The sequence below is a fragment of the Notothenia coriiceps genome, unplaced genomic scaffold, assembly GCF_000735185.1.
Source record: "Notothenia coriiceps isolate Sejong01 unplaced genomic scaffold, NC01 NC01_scaffold00019521, whole genome shotgun sequence".
Taxonomy (NCBI): domain Eukaryota; kingdom Metazoa; phylum Chordata; class Actinopteri; order Perciformes; family Nototheniidae; genus Notothenia; species Notothenia coriiceps.
The window spans coordinates 237-20,619 of record NW_011352222.1 but is presented as its reverse complement, the minus strand read 5'-3'; the positions used below and the strand labels follow the sequence as shown (position 1 = coordinate 20,619).

At 38.5% G+C, this 20,383-nt stretch overlaps 1 protein-coding gene across 1 annotated transcript; it reads right to left on the bottom strand.

Moving 5' to 3' along the window:
• Positions 1-11,887: 11,887 nt before the first annotated feature.
• Positions 11,888-14,305, bottom strand: LOC104952095 (fidgetin-like). The gene has a single exon (XM_010778851.1). It carries the CDS (start codon positions 14,294-14,296, stop codon positions 12,086-12,088), a length of 2,211 nt encoding a protein of 736 aa, XP_010777153.1. The 5' UTR covers positions 14,297-14,305; the 3' UTR covers positions 11,888-12,085.
• Positions 14,306-20,383: the final 6,078 nt, after the last annotated feature.

Genomic DNA, 20,383 nt, shown 5'->3' with positions numbered 1-20,383 from the left:
GTGGGTCTGTAGATATAGGACTACCGAGGGGGCTCAGGCGCAGAGAGCGACGGTGCATAAGCCATGGCTATGTACCTTTCATCTTGGAGGAGATTTGGAGAGGTTTCAGACCACAGAGACTTCTTAATTCTCACTAATTCATTTGCGTTCCAGATTCACTGGGCCTGGGATAACCTGAGAATGATAATGAACTCACCAGGGGAGTGCTTGGTCCCTTGCCTTTGAATGTGCTCAGAATAGATTCAGATAATCTTTCCTTGTGAATCTTTCTGGAGGAGAAGAATCCCATTAAGAGTGATTGCTTGTCCTGAGATGTCCTCCAAGTTGGGGTGGTTTTAACATATCCCGCTGCTGTCTGTGGTTCTTTTAAAAACACAAAAATTCAATATGGATGCATCCACAAAAAAAAGGAATAGATTTTTGCAATTTTCGATTTCAAAATCATACTTTATAATGAATATTTATTTGCAAGCTTCATGAATCTTCAATCAATATATTCTACCCACCAGCTTATATAAAAACTAGGTTTTTTTTATCCTTGGAAATCAAGCTTCATCCAAACAATATATTATCATCACAAATGAGGGAGCCAGCTATTTACATTTATGGATTTAAATGCCACATTTTCAATACACAAGCAAGAAGACCATGTTTACTGTATATCTGACAGGCAAGCAATGTTTTCAGTTTAAAACTTGGTACCTTTATTTTTTGGCAACATCACCATTGGGATATGTCCACAGTACCCTTTCATTACTATAAACAAACCATTTTTTAAAATACAATTTTTGCAATTGCAGTCTTGACATTCATAACCAAACCGTGTTTACTGTCACATCAGGACTGAAATTTAGACTGAAAGAATTTTCCATGTGCTTCTTTATGGCTGGCTGACAATGACTTGAGAGATTTTGAAGAGATTTATAGGTCTGCGGAGTTCTAAGGGATAGATTGCAAACTCTGGTGAGAAAAAGGGAGGGAAAGCTGCCTTACTTCAGGGCCCGGTCTCATCTTTGGTCAAACAGAAGTGAGCTTAATTTGTGGGTCTGCCTGGGGAATTTCAAAGGAAAAAAGCTTTGAGTGACGCCAAGCTTGAGCTCCCTGATGTTAGTGAGATGAATGAAAGCAGGGTCTATAGGCTACAGGCCTTCTCACACTCCCACATTAACAGAGGTCTTTCAAGTTCTCATCAGGATAATTGTATAGGATGCAGTAAAATGCAAGACAGTGCTTTAGAGGAGCCATGCAGCACTTGTCATCAGTTTGATTAAGACGCATGCATTTGTTTGATGATATGACCACACTTTTAGGTGATTATAAAGTAATAACACATTCCTGGTGCAGAGTACCTGGTTTTTATCAAGAGGTGAAAACAAAGTCTCAAGTTGTAGCATTACTTCATAATTGTTATTTTTATTTATGGATTCAAACACTATAATGTAGTAAGCAGAAATATGGATACAATGCCTATAAAGTTACAGTTAATATAAAGTATTGGTCACTTATAACCTCCTCTATGAAGACATATCTTATTTAATTTTATTGTAATTTACTGTCTTTTAAATACAATTTGTTTAACGTATGGTACCAACAATAGGGGTTTGGCATTAATAAATGTATATCTGAGTACACCTACATTTTAGTTTACATAACTGTTTTTATCAGATGCTTTTATATTGCTTGTGAATGGTTAATAGTGAGACTTAAAGTGACAAGTTGCACCCAAAATCACAGTCATACTAATGTTAAAAAAGATGATTCTTGCCCACTTTATTTTGAGAAATTATTTGGGTAGAAAACTGACAGAAATGGCTATTTACTGAAAGTACTATAAGCTATAATATCTAATTTACAGAGTACAGGATAGCAGGTTGCTGTGGCAGAAATGACAAGAATTCCTTCTCCTCCTCATAGTGTTTTCCAACAGAAGACTGACTGTGCTATTGTATGGAACAGGCTGGCCTTGATAGAATGACCTAACATTTTGACAGGACAAAATATAAAGCTGCTCTTTATTCAGTGGACAATTCACCAGTAGCAGGCATGGGAATGGCTTTAATCAATAGACATGTGGGTGTACTGTATGATTTATTCCAGGCTTTGCTTTATGTACAAAGAAATCTCGGACATTGCATAGAGTGCAAGCAATAACAGGACCCACTCAATTTTCCCCGAAGCTTGTGTTGTGATGGTTGTTGCTGCAAGTATTTACAAGTGTTATCTGATCAGCCTCAGAGGCTTCGCAACGAGACAGATGATGAGGTGCGGCAAACGAGCCTCATCAGCGCCCAAAATTGATGATTCAATGCTGGATGACAGACAACCCTATTTGTATTAAGATAAGGCGTTGACAGTTGTGTATCAATCAAAATTGAGTTATTATTGAGCATAAAGAAAGGCATTTGTAATATCATTAAATCCAGATATGCCTCTCTTCACATCTGGCAGGCAGCCATGCGTGTTAAGGGGGGGTTGAGGGACAGAAAGAGAGAAGCAAAGCAAGAAGAAAATAACACTCGGGGCAATCATTCCTGGCAGTGTGTTGGCAGCTGCAGTGTTTTTTTCTGTAATTTCAATATGTTTCTCTGTACCCCAAGCTTAGGTGCAATAACAGTTTACAGATTGCTTATGTCATCAAATTTTGACAAACTTCTCAATATGTTTTGACCTTCATCTATAGCCATCTGCTTTCTACTCTTTCCTCTCCTTATAGCCCCCTTAGTCTAAATTGTTTCACCATGCAGTAATTGAGTACCTTAAATAGGTTGTGCTTGAAAGCCATAATCATATAATTCCAGACAACCGCAATAAAGTTTGCTTTATGAGTCATTAGGTTAGTCGTGTATATTCTAGTCAGTCAGTTGTGTTATTCATACTGTATGGGAGGAAACTCCAACAGATCAAAAGCTTAATACCTCTTAAATGGCGTTCTGACAACGTGGCATTAAGAAAGTATCTTGTTCCATGAGCCGGTGATCAGAGTAAACAACTCACAGCGTATAATATAGTCCATCCACAGTTTGACATTTCCCTTGGATTTTCATATCTTTGCTTGAAATGACAGTCTATGTAACATGTGGAGGCCTTAAAAATGTCATGGCTGATATTAAATCAATTTGCATTTCCCCGGTGCCTGGATAACATGGCCCTGTCAGAGGACCCTGCAGATCTGCTGGAGATAATGACGTTATAGAGGAAGGCTCGCACAGTGGAAAGGATGAAATTGAAAGAATGACGTTCTGTGTTTCCCATGATTGCCTTGACTGGAGGATGTGTGGCTATTGGACATGTACTCCTCTGTCTTTGCTCCCCATTAGCTCCACTTGTTCCCAGACAGGGGTTAAGACGGACTAAAGAGATCCACCAATCCGATCACTCAAAGCCTCCATGTGTAAGCGATGGAATTTCAACAGTATCAACTTTTAAATAAAGAAATGACTGAACCGCAAATAGGCTCATTAATTCCACCCTATTGAAGGTTTTAAATATTTGGTGACCTGCAGAGCATAAAAGCTCCAAATATTACAATTAATTAGGGATTTCATAACAGCAATTAAGATATTTTAGTTTTAGGTCACTTTTGATGTTATGCCTTCATGTATTAACATAATTAATATGTTGATTGAGTCTTCAACAGATGAGAGAAAAGAGAATTGACACAAATTAAAATTAGATATCATTTTTTATTGGATAAAATAGGAAAAATAATAATTTAAAAATCCCTCCGTACTGGCTGTTGTCCCATTGACTTCCCACTGCAGCACTGGCATGGAGTTGCATGAATGATATGATCCCATCATTATGTTCTTCAAAGAGCGCAATGCAGTAATAGTGACTACATGCCACTTTGAGCACTTTGCAAAAATGTGAAAAGGAATTATCGGAATGGTGGAGATCACACACAGAAGTGTGCTGCATTGGTAAAGCCATATTACCGTGCACAACCCAGAATTTGTTGTAAACATAGGAAGTGGATGGTTGACAGCGCTGACCTGAGGACATTTAGACGTGATCAGCTGGTGCAGGGGGCCAGCTTGTTATCGGGCTCAGTCTATGCTGAGGGAGAGGGACATCTTTCCCGCTGTGGCAACACTAATATACGCGGCTATAACTACAGGTGATTCCAGCAGAATCTTTCCTCAGTTTGCCTATTTCAGGCTGTTGAATGTGAAAAAAGCTGACCTCTACACCCCGAGTCAGACAGCTTGCTCTCTCTGTGACGGCTAAAGTAGAAAGTGTCGTGACTCTGGTCTATTCATTTGTGGTGGGCAGTAATAAATAAACTGGAGACCAAAGTGATCAGATGCTTCTGATTTCTTCTCAATTTCAACTGAACACAACAAACTGACTTAATATCAACAGACACAACAGTGTCATAACTAAGAAAACAAATCCAGGAGGGCTTTTTAAGCCCTATCACTCATGGGTGGAATTTAATTAAATACATTTACACTTTTTTGTACTTTTTAACTCCTTTTTCTACTACATTTATTTCACAGTTAGTAACTTTGCAGAATATTTACATTAAGATAAATCAGTTTACAAAATGTTCAGCAATCCACTGCTCCACCTTAAACATTTCAAATACCCCTTGTATTTATCAATAATAACTTCCCACATGCATATTTTTTGTTACAAACTTTTAATGATTGGGTAGTATTTTCCTGATTTTGTGTAGGTTTATACAAGTAAACTTTTAAATTAAGGGGTTTCACTCGTGAGGGAGTATTTTTATACTCTATAATAATACCTCATACTCTTACTATGTCTTCCACTAAAATGGATCTGAGGTGTAACATGTCATTAATATAGGATTGATAGATACTGCTGTGAAAGTTAGATATCGTGTCAAACAGAATCACGATATAATATTTTTTAAATTAATGATAGCAACAACCTTGCCGTGTTAAAGTGATGCTAACTGTTCATATTCATATTATAAATATTTCTGTATTGCTCGTAAGAAATTAAAATGGTTACTTGGTTCTATGTAGTTACAGCTGGAGGTACATTCTAGATGGTTTTAAAAGTAAATATTTAGGTTGTTTAACATTTTTTGAGTAAAACAGAGGACATCGTGCTGAATACGTTGAGACACTAATTATTTTCTAGGGTCGTGGTTTGACTTGCGAATACATTTTTCTTTGTTTCCATACATCTCATTATTTTTTCAAATCAAGATAAAATTGCTTTGAATGCCTTGGGATTAACAAGGTCATATCATAAATATCTAAATGTATGTGGTAGGTTTAATGACGCAGGGGAATCAGCGAAGTAAAAAATGTGCTGTTTTCCTTGTTATTACAATAAATAAACAATCTTATTACAGAAGTGCTCCATGGGGTCTAATGTCCACACTTTTCAAGCTGTCATTTAAAATGCACTGCAGTACACCAGGATGTCCCATGTATAATAAAGACATTACTTACAATACATGAAGGACACAGGTTGATAAAGAGACATCATGGCTTTAATCAACCTTATACAAGTCTGAAGAGGGTCAGAAATGTCTCTGCCGCACCAATAACTATTTTTAATTGATAAAAACATAATTTTTTCCAGTCCCCTGGGCCTAGGATGGAGATTCAGTATAACTTGAGGGCCTTCCCTCACATAGCGTGAACAAACCTTTATGCTCTGCTGCTGTGTAATTGTGTGTGTGTGTTTTTCCAAATTGTACTCACAGAAACACACAGACACGGCAAGGAATTATACTTGTCTGTACGGTTTGTTAGCACTCAAGAGATAAAACTTTACATGTTGCTCCCAATTAGCACAGCAGTGACCGCGCACTGTCTCCTGTGCTCAGCTTCCCCTCTGAAGAGGGGCTATTTATGTGGAGACTCATGAGAATGTGAGAATTGAGGCGAGATATGGACTGTGTGAGATAGAGTGTGTGTGTTATAAGGGAGAGAGGGTGAGAGAGAGGGAGTGAACGAAAGAGATAGAGAAAAAGGGAGAATTGAAATGGCTTAAGCATCCATTTTGAGAAGAGAGACAGGTCCTATTAACATTTAACAGCATTTGTGCAACTTGGTGCCGAGGTTATGATGCAAATGAGGAGGAATTAAAACTGGCCAGAGGTTTGTCATTGATGGATTGCAGTCTGGCAGTGCTCACACTTCCCAGTGTCCATCAGAAGCGATTACTGTGTAATTAAACCTTATTTCTGGATTCTCTAGTGCATAATTACTTTGTGAATGTAACCATCATCTAAAAGCTACAAAATGCTTTACCATTTAGTGTAGCAGTCAGTTCCATGGGCTTGTGTCAGATATAGCCATCAGACAGAGCAAAAGAACTGTCACTTTTAATAAGAGGCAAAAAATTAAATGAAACAGAATGCTTATTACAGAAAAAATGGGCTTTCAAGAGTCCTTTCTGTTATTTGCATAATTTATCCCCCACCCCAACCCCCTACATATACACACACACCGCAAGCTTTAGGTAATTTCCCTCACATTTAAATAGATTGCACATTTAAGGCTACTTAAGGAAAATTATCACTTTGCATATTTTAATTGTTATGAAGGAAGTGATTTGAGAGAGGTCTGTGGCTCATCCTCTTGAGCCATGCGGTTGCGAAGCTGTCTGATTCGGCTGCTCGGCACTGCAGCTCCACAGATAACCTCCGAGTTCACACACATCCACTCCAGTTTCATCAGAATGCAAATGAAGCACCGAACGCTGGGACAAGTGGATCTTTGATATTTACAAAATAGCCACTAATAACTTGAGTGTAATTTGTTTGACTCAACTTTATTTTTTTCTCTTATCAGTCCTGATTTTTCCCCCCCACTGGTCAAATGGCTCTTGTTTAAAAATGCAGTGCGAGGAAACAAAGGGCGTGTTTGCTGCTAGAATTTCCGAGACAGCAGTATGTGGACTGTATCTATATCCATCCATTTAGATCTCTCTCAGAACAGACATGCTGCTGAGGCACAAGTCCAAGATAGACACTGTTAAACATGAAAACAAAGCATGTGCATGCATATGCAGTTAGATGTTATGATCTCCAACAAACATCAGTCACAGTTAACACTGTGAAAGGCAACAACCTGCTAAAGGAGCAATATTATGGATCAGTTCAACTGTAGAGACTGTTTAAGGTGTCGCTGCCAGTCTGTTTCAGTTGGCACACAGTATAATGGAAAATGGGTTCATCTTCATCCCCAACATCAGTTGTGTACACTTACCTCCTGGTGCACTGAATGAGTAGCTTGCTAAGTTAGATTCAATTTAGAACAACATGTTTAAACAGACTTTATTTATCATACTTTCATTAAAAACATTATGGATGTGGCTCACCTTGAAAAATGTATTTATTTGTATCAGAAATGTTACAAAGTTGTACTTCAGAGATGAAATGTATAGAATACTAGAATTAACTGTTCCTGTTTTAAACCCACAATTTATCAGGCAACGCTCTTCAGCATAATAGTCATGCTTAATAAGACTAGTGAACAATTCCATTCTCCAAGGACAGATTTCCATGAGAGACTGCAATGTTTCAAGTGTTAGTGTTCTCACCTTGACAAGCTGGTCAATGGTTAAGAGGGGAGTATTCAGAAACTGACAATATTAAATTACCTTTTTTTTTTCTTAACCCTTAGTTTGTGTAGTTCATTTTACTCCACATTATGTGCAACGCAGGCTCGATGGAAAGGAAAACATGTTTTATTTATTCCAATGTATGAATATTTCCCCAAAATAAAATCTGTGTTTTTCACCCTGTGTTGAGAATTAATGGACTGCAGAAATAGTTCTAAGGATAAAGCTCACCCATTTGTGTAAATTGCGACAGGAACTTCCCCCACACAGAAAACCTATTAATGTTAACATGAAAGAGGAATCTTAAGCATAGCTTTTCATTTCGTAATACAAAAACAGCAACTATGGGAATTGTATTATTGTGGATCATTACAGGTGTATTAAGTGAGTGGAGTGAAATTTAAAAGTAAGCCTCAAAATTAGCCTATTTTAATTGCTGCAAACCAAATTACTTTATTTCATATTGTTTTTGAACACTAGTGAAAGAAGAGAAATTATGATTTAAGTTGTCATGGATCCAACACGGTCTCAAGAAATAGCTGGAAACGGAAATAGCACAGGCTTACATCAATCACACCATTGCAAATTTAATGAAGGAAAAGGTACAAAATGCATCCACTTTTCAGGAAAAAAAGAAAACATCTTTATTTAGTATTTCAAAAACCATGAAATCAAAATACATTTAAATCGACTGTACTGTAAGTATGGAAATACATACACACATATAAACATGTATGTGGTGCATTTTTCATATGTATGCTGTACATCATTAGCAAATGTACAATACGTACAGCTATGTGCAAGTTTATTCTCTGTACATGAATATGAAAAGTAAAAACCCAGATTGTTCATATGGTAATTTTATTCCCTCATACTTGCATGTAGAGTTGCAAGTGCACATGCATACACGTTAACATGCGCACTACAACAATTCACAAAGGATTAAAGCAATTTCTTTCTTTTTAGGAAATGATTTGAACTTGCATTGGAGACCTTGTAGAAGACCTACACAGCCAACAGCAATTCAATGGATATGTGATATCGTAAATAAACAGTAGTATGAGGAGGTTGACCTTATCTTTGCCCTCAAGGTGTCATATTTTTTTTATGTGACTTGTAATTGACAGTGTAAAGACAGTCTTTGTGAGGTAGACTGCTTAACTTCAAGGGCAAGCTTTTGTTTTGTTTTTCACCTTTTTTTTTTTTTTTTTCCTTTTTTATCCACAAATGCATGACATTCAAAATGACAGGACATAAGTACTACATGTAGAATATGTAGCAATGAGGTAGAAATGGTTATAAAGAATGCCAGACTGTAAAACTACATAAGAATGGAATAAAAGTCTTAAGCAGTCTTCAACAAAATGTAATTACACAAATACTGACAGATTCTGAAACAAAAAAACGATTCAAGTGGCATCACTGTAAGACTCAATGTGCTTATCATAGGTCATGTGTTGGTTGTGAGTGTTGGCCTTTTTTAATAAATCCCCCCCATTAACCAAAGCACTTTTTTTAATGATAACATGTATAGCATGATAAAACGTACACCTTAATAACCTCCATTGTTTCCTTACATCAGATCTTGTTGAAGGCTTTTTACTCTCTAGCTGTGATGTAAACTGAAACATCCAAATGTAAATTATTCACCATTTGCCTTACTTTGTGTTACACCGTGTTCTACCACATGGTTCTGGATACAACAAACAGAAATGTGACACGAGCTGTTTCTGTTGGAGTTATTACAAGCACAACTTCATTTGAGTGTAACATTCCCCCTTTTAACACACAATATCTCTCTGTAAGTTTATGAACTGTCGCCTACTTAAACTTGTGAAATCTGCACATGTTAATGGCACTTAGGGCTTCTTATCGCATTCTTGTCAAATATCATTTTGAAATTCACAATCACAGACACACAATTATATTCCAATGTAAAAACACACTGGTTGTTTGTGACACTGTCTGCTAATATCTATGTTGATTTTTGTTTTAAAAGATTAACAAATTGTTACTTTTTGTAATGTAGGCTTGTGGTAAATGACTCTTCATAAACACGGACAGAATACAACAGAGGGGTTTACAGTTTTTTGCCCTTTCAGTGTTTTAAAAATGCAAATATCAAAAGTGTGACATTAAGGTCACTAAAATTCGCAACTTCTTCAACTTGTTTCACTTTGGATTTAATTTGGCAAACAATAAACACCTGAAAGTATAGTAAAAAATTAAACAATATTAGAGGGGCTTTACAAAACATATTTTCCATTTATATTTGTTTAACTACATGTTTCACATTTGAAGCATCAAACCGGAGTTTGCTACACACGTGTGTAAAAGAAATGTGGCTGAGGACACATCAAGGTGTGCGGTGTGTTTACAGTTTGTGTAAAAAAGAAATTGCTATTTTACAGGATGAATGTAAACAATACATCTGTCTTTAGATTTGGTTTGTAAAGAATCTGTGTAAATGAAAATGTGAAACTACAGCAAGATATTATGTTGAGAAGCGTGCAAGCTTTCCATGCTGCTACGTAGCTTTTGTGTGGATGCTATGTATAAATCCCAACATGTGCAATAGGCAACAACATTTAAGGATCTCCTTTGAAAAACAAACACAAGGTCCTTGAGTGCCTCTGCAGAATGACACACCTACAGTGATATCTACTTCAGTGGCATTTTTCAATGTGCGAGTGCTTTGCTTTCCCTACTGCTCAGAGGACGTAGTACATTCAATAACATTTCTTACTTGCCAATTCAGCTGTCAGTCTTGCTCTTTCATTGCCAAAAAAGTGTATGGAAATGTAATGGCAGCAAATAGTGATTAATAACACTGTAAACACAACAGTTAAAAAAAATAAAAATACAAAACAGAATTAAAAAAACAGTTTTTTGTACAGTGAGACTAGCCTTTAAAACCTTTTCTTAAAAAGGAATGGAACTCAATTCATGATGGTCATAGTTATGGCTTAAGAAAGACAAAACAACAATTCAGAAACTTGGAATTAAAATAATCAAACCGGTTTCAAGTCAGAGAATTCCTACGAAAGATCACTGTGATAACATTTAAATTAAAATGTTTCCTTTGACATCACAGATTCAGGGGCCAAACAATCAACAACATCCACTGGTGAATGTTAGCTAATACAGACCAATTTGTCCTAACGCAAAGGCCATGTGTATCCCAACCATAACATTCAGTGGTATTCCCCTTTAAGTGTATTATCTGGTTCATGGGAGTTATAAAAATGTAAAGCTAATAGATGTTGCACACAACAAAATACCGTTTGGTGTTGTCTCAAAAGTTCTCCTCATCAAACAAGCAGAATAGGTGCTGTCTTTTGCTGTCTTCATGTATTTGTCTTTCAGAGATAACTAACAAACTGAGGTAGAAAGGAACTTAGGCTCTACATAATCCTTAGGTTACATTATTGATAAAACAGCAGCAGGATGGAATTAAAAAGCTCGGGGCCACTGTCTCCCTCAACCCCGAGATGTTTGTCTGCACCTTTCAAATTTCTCTCAGCTCTGCATCACCACAAGCTCAAGTAAAGAACTCCAAACAAATTACTTTTTTTTGTCTTGTAAATAAACCAAAATCACTCTCATACATTCAATGTAGGGACTTTCTAATTTCATGGGAAGCTTTTTGAGGTATTATATAGCCTTACATGGTTTGATGATGTTATATCAAATGTTACACAAGCCTATGAGGTACTGTACATATCATCACTTTCCTGAGTTTTTAAATAGAGAACATTAACATAAAAATTGTACAATTTTACATTTATGTGAAACACTGTGAATTACTACCAAAACAATACTTAACAGAAAATACATAGTAATGTATTGTTGAAATTGAAGTCACATTGTATAATGATATTAGTTTTTTTTTGTAATTTCATTTTGTATAGGCTAGTACAGCAACTAAATTCACCTTATTCATCCAAGAGAAAACGGCACACATAAAAGCTTTGTAAGGTACTGAAGCCCAACTGAAATGATATCAATAAATGTAATTTAGCCCAAATAAACCACAACTGTTTACAGAGAGCACAAAACAGAAAACAGCTGTAGAACACTTATGGAAAGCAAGTTTTTTGGAATGCAAAGCAAGTTTCTTGTCTAATTTTAAAGCTTTTTTTTTCATATTAGCACATGTCACCAATGGAGATTGTGAAGCAAAAAGTAAAACAAAAATTAAACAGCACCACCTCAGGCACTTGATAGCAACTAAATCTCAAGATCAGCAGAATAGTATGTATATATATTTAGATATATATATATATATATATGTATATACAAAAGGGGGGGTGCATCTTATTCCTTGTTGTTTGAGTTCTAGAGAGCACAATGGCATCAACCATATAAATAATTCAATTAGCATTTACCAATGTGTTGTGCCCAGGCTGTTGGATTTTGTGTAACACCAAGGACATCCATTTGCCCTATACAGTATATTCATGTCACCACTGTTTTTTATTTTTGCTTGATCACTGAAGGCCAACTACTGAGAAATATGTTCAATTAGTCTCTTTCATTGACTACAACCAAACATTTTATTCCACTCAGTGTACATGTCAAGTTCCTTTTGTGATATGCTGGGCTGGAATTTGCAAAACACACTGTCAAAGTCTTGGTAGGAGACTGGTCTCATCTGAGCTGGGTGAAGGGTCGACAAATCAGTACCAGGAATGCCGTGGAGAGGACCTACCACAGCCTCCTGACACAGCTGAGCCACATCCAGTCCGGAAAAGCCCTCTGTCCTCTGAACCAGTAGTGACATCTCTTTATCACTAAGACAGTAGTTGTGCTGTGAGAGCAGTTGGCTGATTATCTGGTGTCGTGCTGTCCCATCAGGCAAGGGGATGAGCAGTCGCTTGGCAAAGTACCTCCGTAGGGACTCAGGGATCTCTTCAGGCTTATTGGTGGAGCAAACCACGAGGACATGGTCCTCAGCAGAGGTCAGAATACTGTCAAGCTGCATGAGGAGCTCAGCCTTGAGGCGATTCACTGGGCTATCCTCACTGACCTGAGCTGATAGCAGCAGGTCCACCTCTCTGATGAACACCACCGATGGCTGGCGACACCGGGCCACGAGGAAAGAAGCTTGGATGATCTTTTCCCCTTCCCCGAGCCACTTGGTCACCAGAGCAGAACCGCTAAGTTGCAAGAAGGCCGCCCCCAGTTGTGTTGCCATGCAGTGGGCCATCAGCGTTCTACCAGTTCCCTGAGGTCCGAATAAAAGGAGGCTCCGAGGTAATGTGGCAAGTCCACTAAACATATCTGGCCGTAAAATGGGCCACAGTATCTCCTCTTTGATGGCTGCTTTGGCCATATCCAGACCCGCGATGTCGCTCCAGTCCACTGGAGGGCCCTGCTGAAGAATTTCTGTGGTCACCATCTCCACCAGGCTGGAGTCACTGTTCTTCAATTGTTCCTCTGCAGCATGGATGGACGAGGTAGCCGTACCAATGTCAGGCCCTGTTAGGGAGTGAGAGAGGTGCTGTCTGTGCTCTTCAGTTTGCTCGCTCATGATGGGGGATCCAAACTTGCTGTATGGCTCACCAGTCCTCAGATCACCCACAGAGCTTTTGGTTGATCCATAGTTTGGAGGCGATAGTGCTCTGCCAGAGTGTAAAATAAATGTCCTTTGATGATCAGAAGACATTGGCTGTTTGGTGGGCTTAAAAGCTAAAGACGATGCCTCTCCATTTCTGTCAAAGCCATTGCCCCTGTTTGAGTCACTGTCTATTGTTCTGTACATTGGACTATGTGAAGAGCGCTGTTGGTTGTAGTTGAAATTACCATAGCTAGAGTCCATATCTCCATGTCCACTCATGTAGAAAGCTTTTCTTTTTAATGAGCTTGATGTGCTGCCATTTAACGGTGTAGGTGCAATTGGTGTATGATTATGGGACTGGTAGGTGTAGCCGGGCAGTGTGGAGGGAGGAATTGGGGTAGGAGCTGCAATACCGGACGGCAGATACACAGAAGGGGGGGGTGCGCCCCCAGGGCTGTAACCAGGGCCAACTGCAGTCTGAGAAGGATACCCTGTTGGAGGATAATTGTAGTTGGGAGACACAGCATTGTAGCTCGGCACTAAGGCAGGGGGAGGCGGTGGGGGCGGTGGTTGTAAGAGCCCAGCACTGTGCAAAGGAGAGGGGTGGGGGGAGGGGAGAGCCGGGGTACTCTGGCCGCTGTAGCTTGAATGCAGGTAAGAGCCGTTGTAGCTGGCAGTATATTCCTGAGAGGGGAGGCCCGAGTGGAGAGTAGTGGCTGTGTGGCTCCCACAGTTACTGCTGGAGTAGCTGGGCTCAGACAAGCTGCTGGCCACCCCTGGGGAGCTGCCTATGCTAGCCGAAACATCTGTAGGGGGTAGGGCAGCTGTCATTCCAGCTTTGCTCACAGATATAACATCTGGAGCACAGTTCATTGGGTAAATCCCCTCCTGCCAGGAATCGTTCTCTGACTTTCTTCCATTCATGAGTCCAGTGGTGCTATCAGAGTAGGAACACAGCAGGCCTCTCTCATTTGGGCTCTCTAGGATCCCAGAGTACTTCTCTGCATATTTCTTAAGCAGATTGGAAGCAGTCAGTGCAGAAATGTCATCGTTTGCCCACGCATACTGGTATGTTCGCTGTAAGTGCCCCCGGTAGGCCTCTACTTTGTGTGCTGGAGAGCGGGTAGTGGATGAGATGTCAAAGTGTTGTTCTGCCCATTGTGTGTGCTCTGGGGTCCACTGCATCTTTAGACCTAGATATTCAATATAAGGGAGACAAATATCAAAGTAAGCATTAAATCATGGTAATAATCAAATGGTAGGAAAATTATCTTTTCAATCAAATGTCCAAATGTCTCCCACATGACAAAAATACAATGTTAACAAAACAGACATCTGGTCAGTATGAGGGTATAGGATCTAACACCTGGTTAGCGTGCTATAATCCACCCAACGCAGAGCAGAATGACACAGACATTGCGGGTCAGTCTATAATCCAACTCTCATCTGAGGCATTCTGAGACAGTTTCAAATCTACTTGGAGGAGAGCTGCAAAGCAATCTTTCTTGGCAGCGCTCTGTTGCTTTCATCACACAAACCCCTCAGCCCAGCATGAATTACATCCACATTCAGTCTGCCCACTGCTTCCTAGTCCACAGAGCGAGGGAGAGGAGAAAAAAAAACATGCTTCACTTGTCTTTTCCTCTGCAGCATCTCTCAGTAACTCTATATGGCCTTGAGGGTTTGAATGACATAAATAATCAAGTTAAATCCTAAAGTCAATCTGCAAATTCAAGTTTTTAAACATGCTGTCGTCTTTTTCTCTGTTTAGGATTATCAGAGGATAGCCCCAAAGAATGTAGACTATTAAAGAGGTTACAACTCAAATAATACATCGACACTAATCCGACCAAAACCTACAAGCAGATATGAAAGGAGACATATTTAACAAAATGTTCCATGCCCGTTGTAATGCTCCATGCTTCAGCTAATCAGGCGATGCAGTGCTATAGTTTGTACTTCAGTAGGTTAAGTCCATATCACAGGATTTAGGCAACAAACAGCCACTGTCCAGAGGCAGATTACAAACGCAATGTTTGCGGATTCCCTTCTGACTCCCTCCAAGCTATTTGCCCACCCGCCACACTAGACACCAGGAGCTAATTAGCAGGATGATGTTGCACTAATTGCGTTAATTTACAAGGTTTTAGTCAAAGAGATCCATGCTATGTCTCACATGGTTGTCAACCATCCAAGCTAATGATTGAGAAAAAAAAGCCAGAGGCAAAAAGCCCAAACAGACAAACGTGCATGTTACCCATACTGTGCTGAAAAACAGAATGTGAAGTGAATTAGAAGATAGTCTTTTATCCCTATGTCCCTCTTATCATCACTGCATTTTAATACCCCCCAATTAACATGTTGAATTTGACACTTTTTGCCATGTTATTGCAGGGGAAAGTGTTCCCCTCCCAACAATAAAAAACTGTATTTGGGCAGGAGCAAGTAGCGCTGAGGTGTCTGCCAACACAATCTCATCCATTCACAGCATTTACTGACACCGCAGTGGAAGTATCAGGGTAATGGTTTTTGTAAAATCATTCAGTAGAGTTCATTAACACTCAAGTCACAATTAGTCAATAACAAAATTGCACACAGCTTATTGAGTGTGATTCTTCTATTACTGCTAATCCTGATAATGTGCCACTTTGGACAATCAAAGGAGTGCTACTCGCGAAGTGTACTCGAGATCTTTAAGCATCAGGTATTTTACAAAATGGAATCCATCGAAGATGATTATCTAAATATAGCGCACTGCTAAAAAACAACTGGGAAAGATTTATATTGACTCGACAGAAAGTAATGCAATCTTGACATTTGGATGTATGGAGAACATGTTTTTTTCTTTTCTACAGGCAAAAAGGTATGTTTTATTAATAAAACACTAAACCTACAGACAAATAAAAGATGAATTGATAAAATGATTCTTTTCACTATGTTAATTACCCAAATAATTGTAGTACAATACAATATACAATAGCAACAACATCACCAACATTTGTGTCAATGAATCAACCAGTTTTCTCTTATGAGAAATATAGGATGCCTGCTAACAAAAATCAGATTTCAAATGTTTTGATTTAGACAAGGGTTACGGAGTAGATAGTAAATGCATCCACTTCCAAGTAGGCACACAAACACTAACACATAAATCGACATAAATGCACCCATGTGCACTCACAAGCAGTGCATTAGCATAATGATCTCGTACTTTGGCATTACGGTAAAACGGTTGCCCTTTATTCCACCTGCCTGAAAATTCAGATACAACATCCACAGGTTCCTTTGTCTTTCTTTGAAATGGTATAATTACAGAGCGCTCCATTAGTGGAATGTTTTCAGATAGCCTCTGGGCTCCAGCTCAAATTCCACTGATCAGCCACCAACAAATACTGCCTTTGTATCAATTCATAGATCTGAGTAATCCTCTAGGGAGAATGATGGTAATATAAGAAAATAATGTTTTGTCAGTTATCTGTTTCTATCTTCAGGTTGACTCAACTAAATACTGCTGAATTTGAAAAAACAGACATTTGTTATTTAACCATAATTGATTTGATATTACAATTGATGTTATACACTTCTATAGATGATCTTATTGAATATAAAAAACAGCAGGCTGAGCCAAAATGCCATGTGATGCAATGGTGTTAAGCTACGCTATGGTGTTTAATTTGTGGTTCAATGATCGTCCCTGATGAAACAGAGAAGCTGACCTTTTAGGGAACTATTCATCTGGTAGCCCAGGCTGTTTTTAAGCAAACAAGAGTGGGCCTCCACTCTGTCCATCCAATTTCCCAGTGCGTAAATTGGACCACCGCTTGCACAATTCTCTATTCATTACTGTTCTGCTGAAAGGAAGCACAGAGGTGGCAGAGCGGTTTTCTTTTCCTCTTTCTCGGTGAGTGTGAGTGTATGTGAGACAGAGAGAGAGAGAGAGACAGAGAGAGAGACAGAGAGAGACGGAGTGAGAAAGAAAGAGAGAGCGAGAGAGAGAGAGAGAGAGAGAGCAAAATGCCTTCCAGGAGGATTCCCAAGCATAAAGAGCTGGACTTTCCTTCCTTTTCTTAGATTGGGGGAGTGAAAGGTGGGAGGGTATAGGGAGAGGGGGGAGGGAAGTGAAAGCTGTCGTAATTGAAACGTGTCCTAATCAGACTCATTACCATTTTTACCAATTTGCACCACCAAAGATGCTTATTAGGTAACTGTGTTTAATAAGCCGCTCTTTAGAAAACTAACTGTAATGAGCTCTTTAAAGTCAGACTTGAGCGTGATTATGCCCTGGAAGTGTTTTGCACAGCTAAAGCAGACTGGTACATTTAGTCATGTACAATGTCATAATTAAGCTGCACAAACTCTGCACTTCACACCACACAATAGTCCCAGCTGAGGCAGTAGACATGCCAAAAAGTATTTATAATGACTGATCATTACAACCCTGGGATTTTCATCGCTGGACGTAAACATAATTATGGGAGCTTTTGCTTTTATTCTGCACACACAAAACACTCTACTTGACAAGCGTGCAAATATTGCAGACGGATAGTAATTACGTTTATAAATAAAAACAAGCTCATATTCATATTCAAATTCACTGGATATATTCTAAGTAGGGGTGGGGCAAAACACTCTAATACAATGTGAAGCAGTAATCGGTACAGCTACAGAGTCTCATTCATCTCACATATCAAGTTAAGACTGTTTAAACTCAATTTAGATCTCCATGCGGCAGTAATTCCAATCTTTAGACGGCAGGGTGCCATTTAACCCCTCATTTAGAAAAGATATGCCTTCTTCAGTCACTGTCTTTTCCAGGGCTACTGCACATACATTTCACAGCCTGACCACCAATGGCAGCAAATTGCTACATGTCCCCCACACTATCAAAGTGTACCAATCTTAGTCTATTTCATCTAATCCGAATACAAAAGGTGGAAAATTACTGGTAACGCCTGCACTTACAGTAAGTTAATTGTAGTTGACCTGTCAGGCAGGCAGACAACTTTGTTTCCTCTCTTTGTAATCAGAATAAGAATAAGGATCGTACACATAGCAACGTGAGTTACACAGACACACTTATACTTATTATCTAAAAAATAATTCTGATTGAAAAATGTTTTTTAAAACAAATATGGTTAGATTTTGTATGTCCACAGAGGGCATTTCTGTGACTAATTAATCTGTTAATTAATGTAATTAATCATGTAGTGAATTAAGTGTCATGCAATACTCACAAATGTTAATAAGCTACTAGAGCATTAAACATGTGCCTACCTATGATGTCTAGACTGTACGCCATGTACGTAGGGCAATGCAATGCTATGTAGTTTCCCCTCTGAAGTAAAGTATACATCCTAAATATATAATACTTTTATCTGCAGCTAGAGTAAATGTAATTTGCATTTTAAGATGTTTTATGTTTATAAAAAAAGTTTGAGAAAAACGGCCCCTCAGTTCCCAAAAATGTATGACTCTACAGAGCGGCCAATTATTTTTAACAGCAGCTGTAAGAGCTTGTGCTAGAATAAAGCTGTTTGCCTGCGAAGGGAAGTTGATGATCTGAGAAATTCATCTGAAATGCAGTGAGGAGACGTAAATGCCACTCTGAAATCAATTCAGAATTTCACTGTACAGATTCCCACTTTGGATTTTAAATGACTGTTAAAGTAGCCTTTTTAAATATGTTGCGTATATGAGTGTACTGTGTAAATGTTTTGTTATTAAAATGATGTTTAAGAGTAAGGACAAAAGTTGGCAAGGAACAACCAGTGAAGCACTACAGTATGTGTGCATAATTTGCAACTGAAAAAAGTCCCCAACAAATTATTTTTTTAATCCTGTTAGAGGAATGTAAATTAAACATTTAAGTGCCTCGCTAAAAAAAAGAAAAAAAAAGAAAGGACTTGCTGATAATTGTGTGATGGACTAAAGCTATTGGTCTTTGTCTTTTCCTGGGAATTGTTGACAGTACGAAAGTATATCTGCAACTGCTTTTTCATATGCTCTGTATTTAAATGAAAGAAGACACAACAATTATACATACATTATAATTTATCTCTGTATGTTACATGTGAGCTTTTGTCACACAGACTGTAGTATCTCATCTTTCCAGTCGTCTATTGTCCTTCTCATAAAGATGCACACCCTATAAGCACACTTCACAGTGATTCTCAGTGAATATACACAGATGTTGTAATCTTCAATTTTGATATCATAATGCATTATTTTACACAACCTGGAATTTCTCACATCCCAGGGGCTTTTGGTCTGAGCTAATGATAAACTCCATTGGCTTGAGGGGAACATGTAATAGAGTACATCTTGAAGTTGAGAGATTCTCTGAGCTTTAATTTCTCTGTCTCAGTGATGCTAATTAAACCATGACTCTTCAGGCCAAGAAGTACAACATGTACACTGAATAAAACCAAGACAATTATAGGAGACAGGCTTTATAGTGTTCTGTAGTCCATAATACTGATGTATACTCAAATGGCTTGTTAGTTAAAAGAACACAGTCGTTGAATTCAAGCACTTTCTGAAACTTGTGTAAGAGCGCATGTACAGTAGAGGCAGTGGTTTTTGTGAGCCTCTATGAACTTGGCTTTCCTGCCTCTCAAGGGATCACTTACACACTTCAAAAGAGAAGAGAGGCAGATTATGACCTTGCTACATGAACACTCATTGACCAAAAGCTACTCAGTAACATCTTTATTTCCCAAAGTCCTGTTACCCTGAGGAAGACTCCAATCAAAGAGACTCAGGCGGGTTTAGGGCAACAAATCTGGATTTTTATCACATTTAGCACATCTTGACTTCTACTGTGAGGCAGCGGTTTGGTGGGACCAGAAGCCACTCATCTGATTTAAAAACCAACAGGCTAAGCCCCATTGGAAATCAACAGATTATCTTGTTCACTGGTCCAATTCACAACTGTGATTACACTTCCAACCATTAGACTTTACAGCCATGTTAACCTGGCTAACACAGGAAGGAAAATGCATTGTAAAAAAATCTCATTCTTCACGGTGTGATCTTGACATTGCTTCTCTGTTTAACAATCGCAGCTAACTAAGAACTAACGTATAAGAGGTATCAGTCTGTGTTTCTAAATTGGGGTTTTCTATTTTCAATTTTGTTGTGTTTTAAAATGTTTTTACATCATGTATGAGGGTTTTCAGTCTGTGGCTATAAGGATGGTTTTATTTTCTCGTGCTTTTACATTAGTTTATTTTTGTCCGATCGGTTTTGTCTAAATGTATTTATGCTGCTTTT

Coding starts and splice junctions, on each gene's coding strand:
- LOC104952095 (XM_010778851.1), bottom strand. CDS start 14,296: ATGCAGTGGACCCCAGAGCACACACAATGGGCAGAACAACACTTTGAC.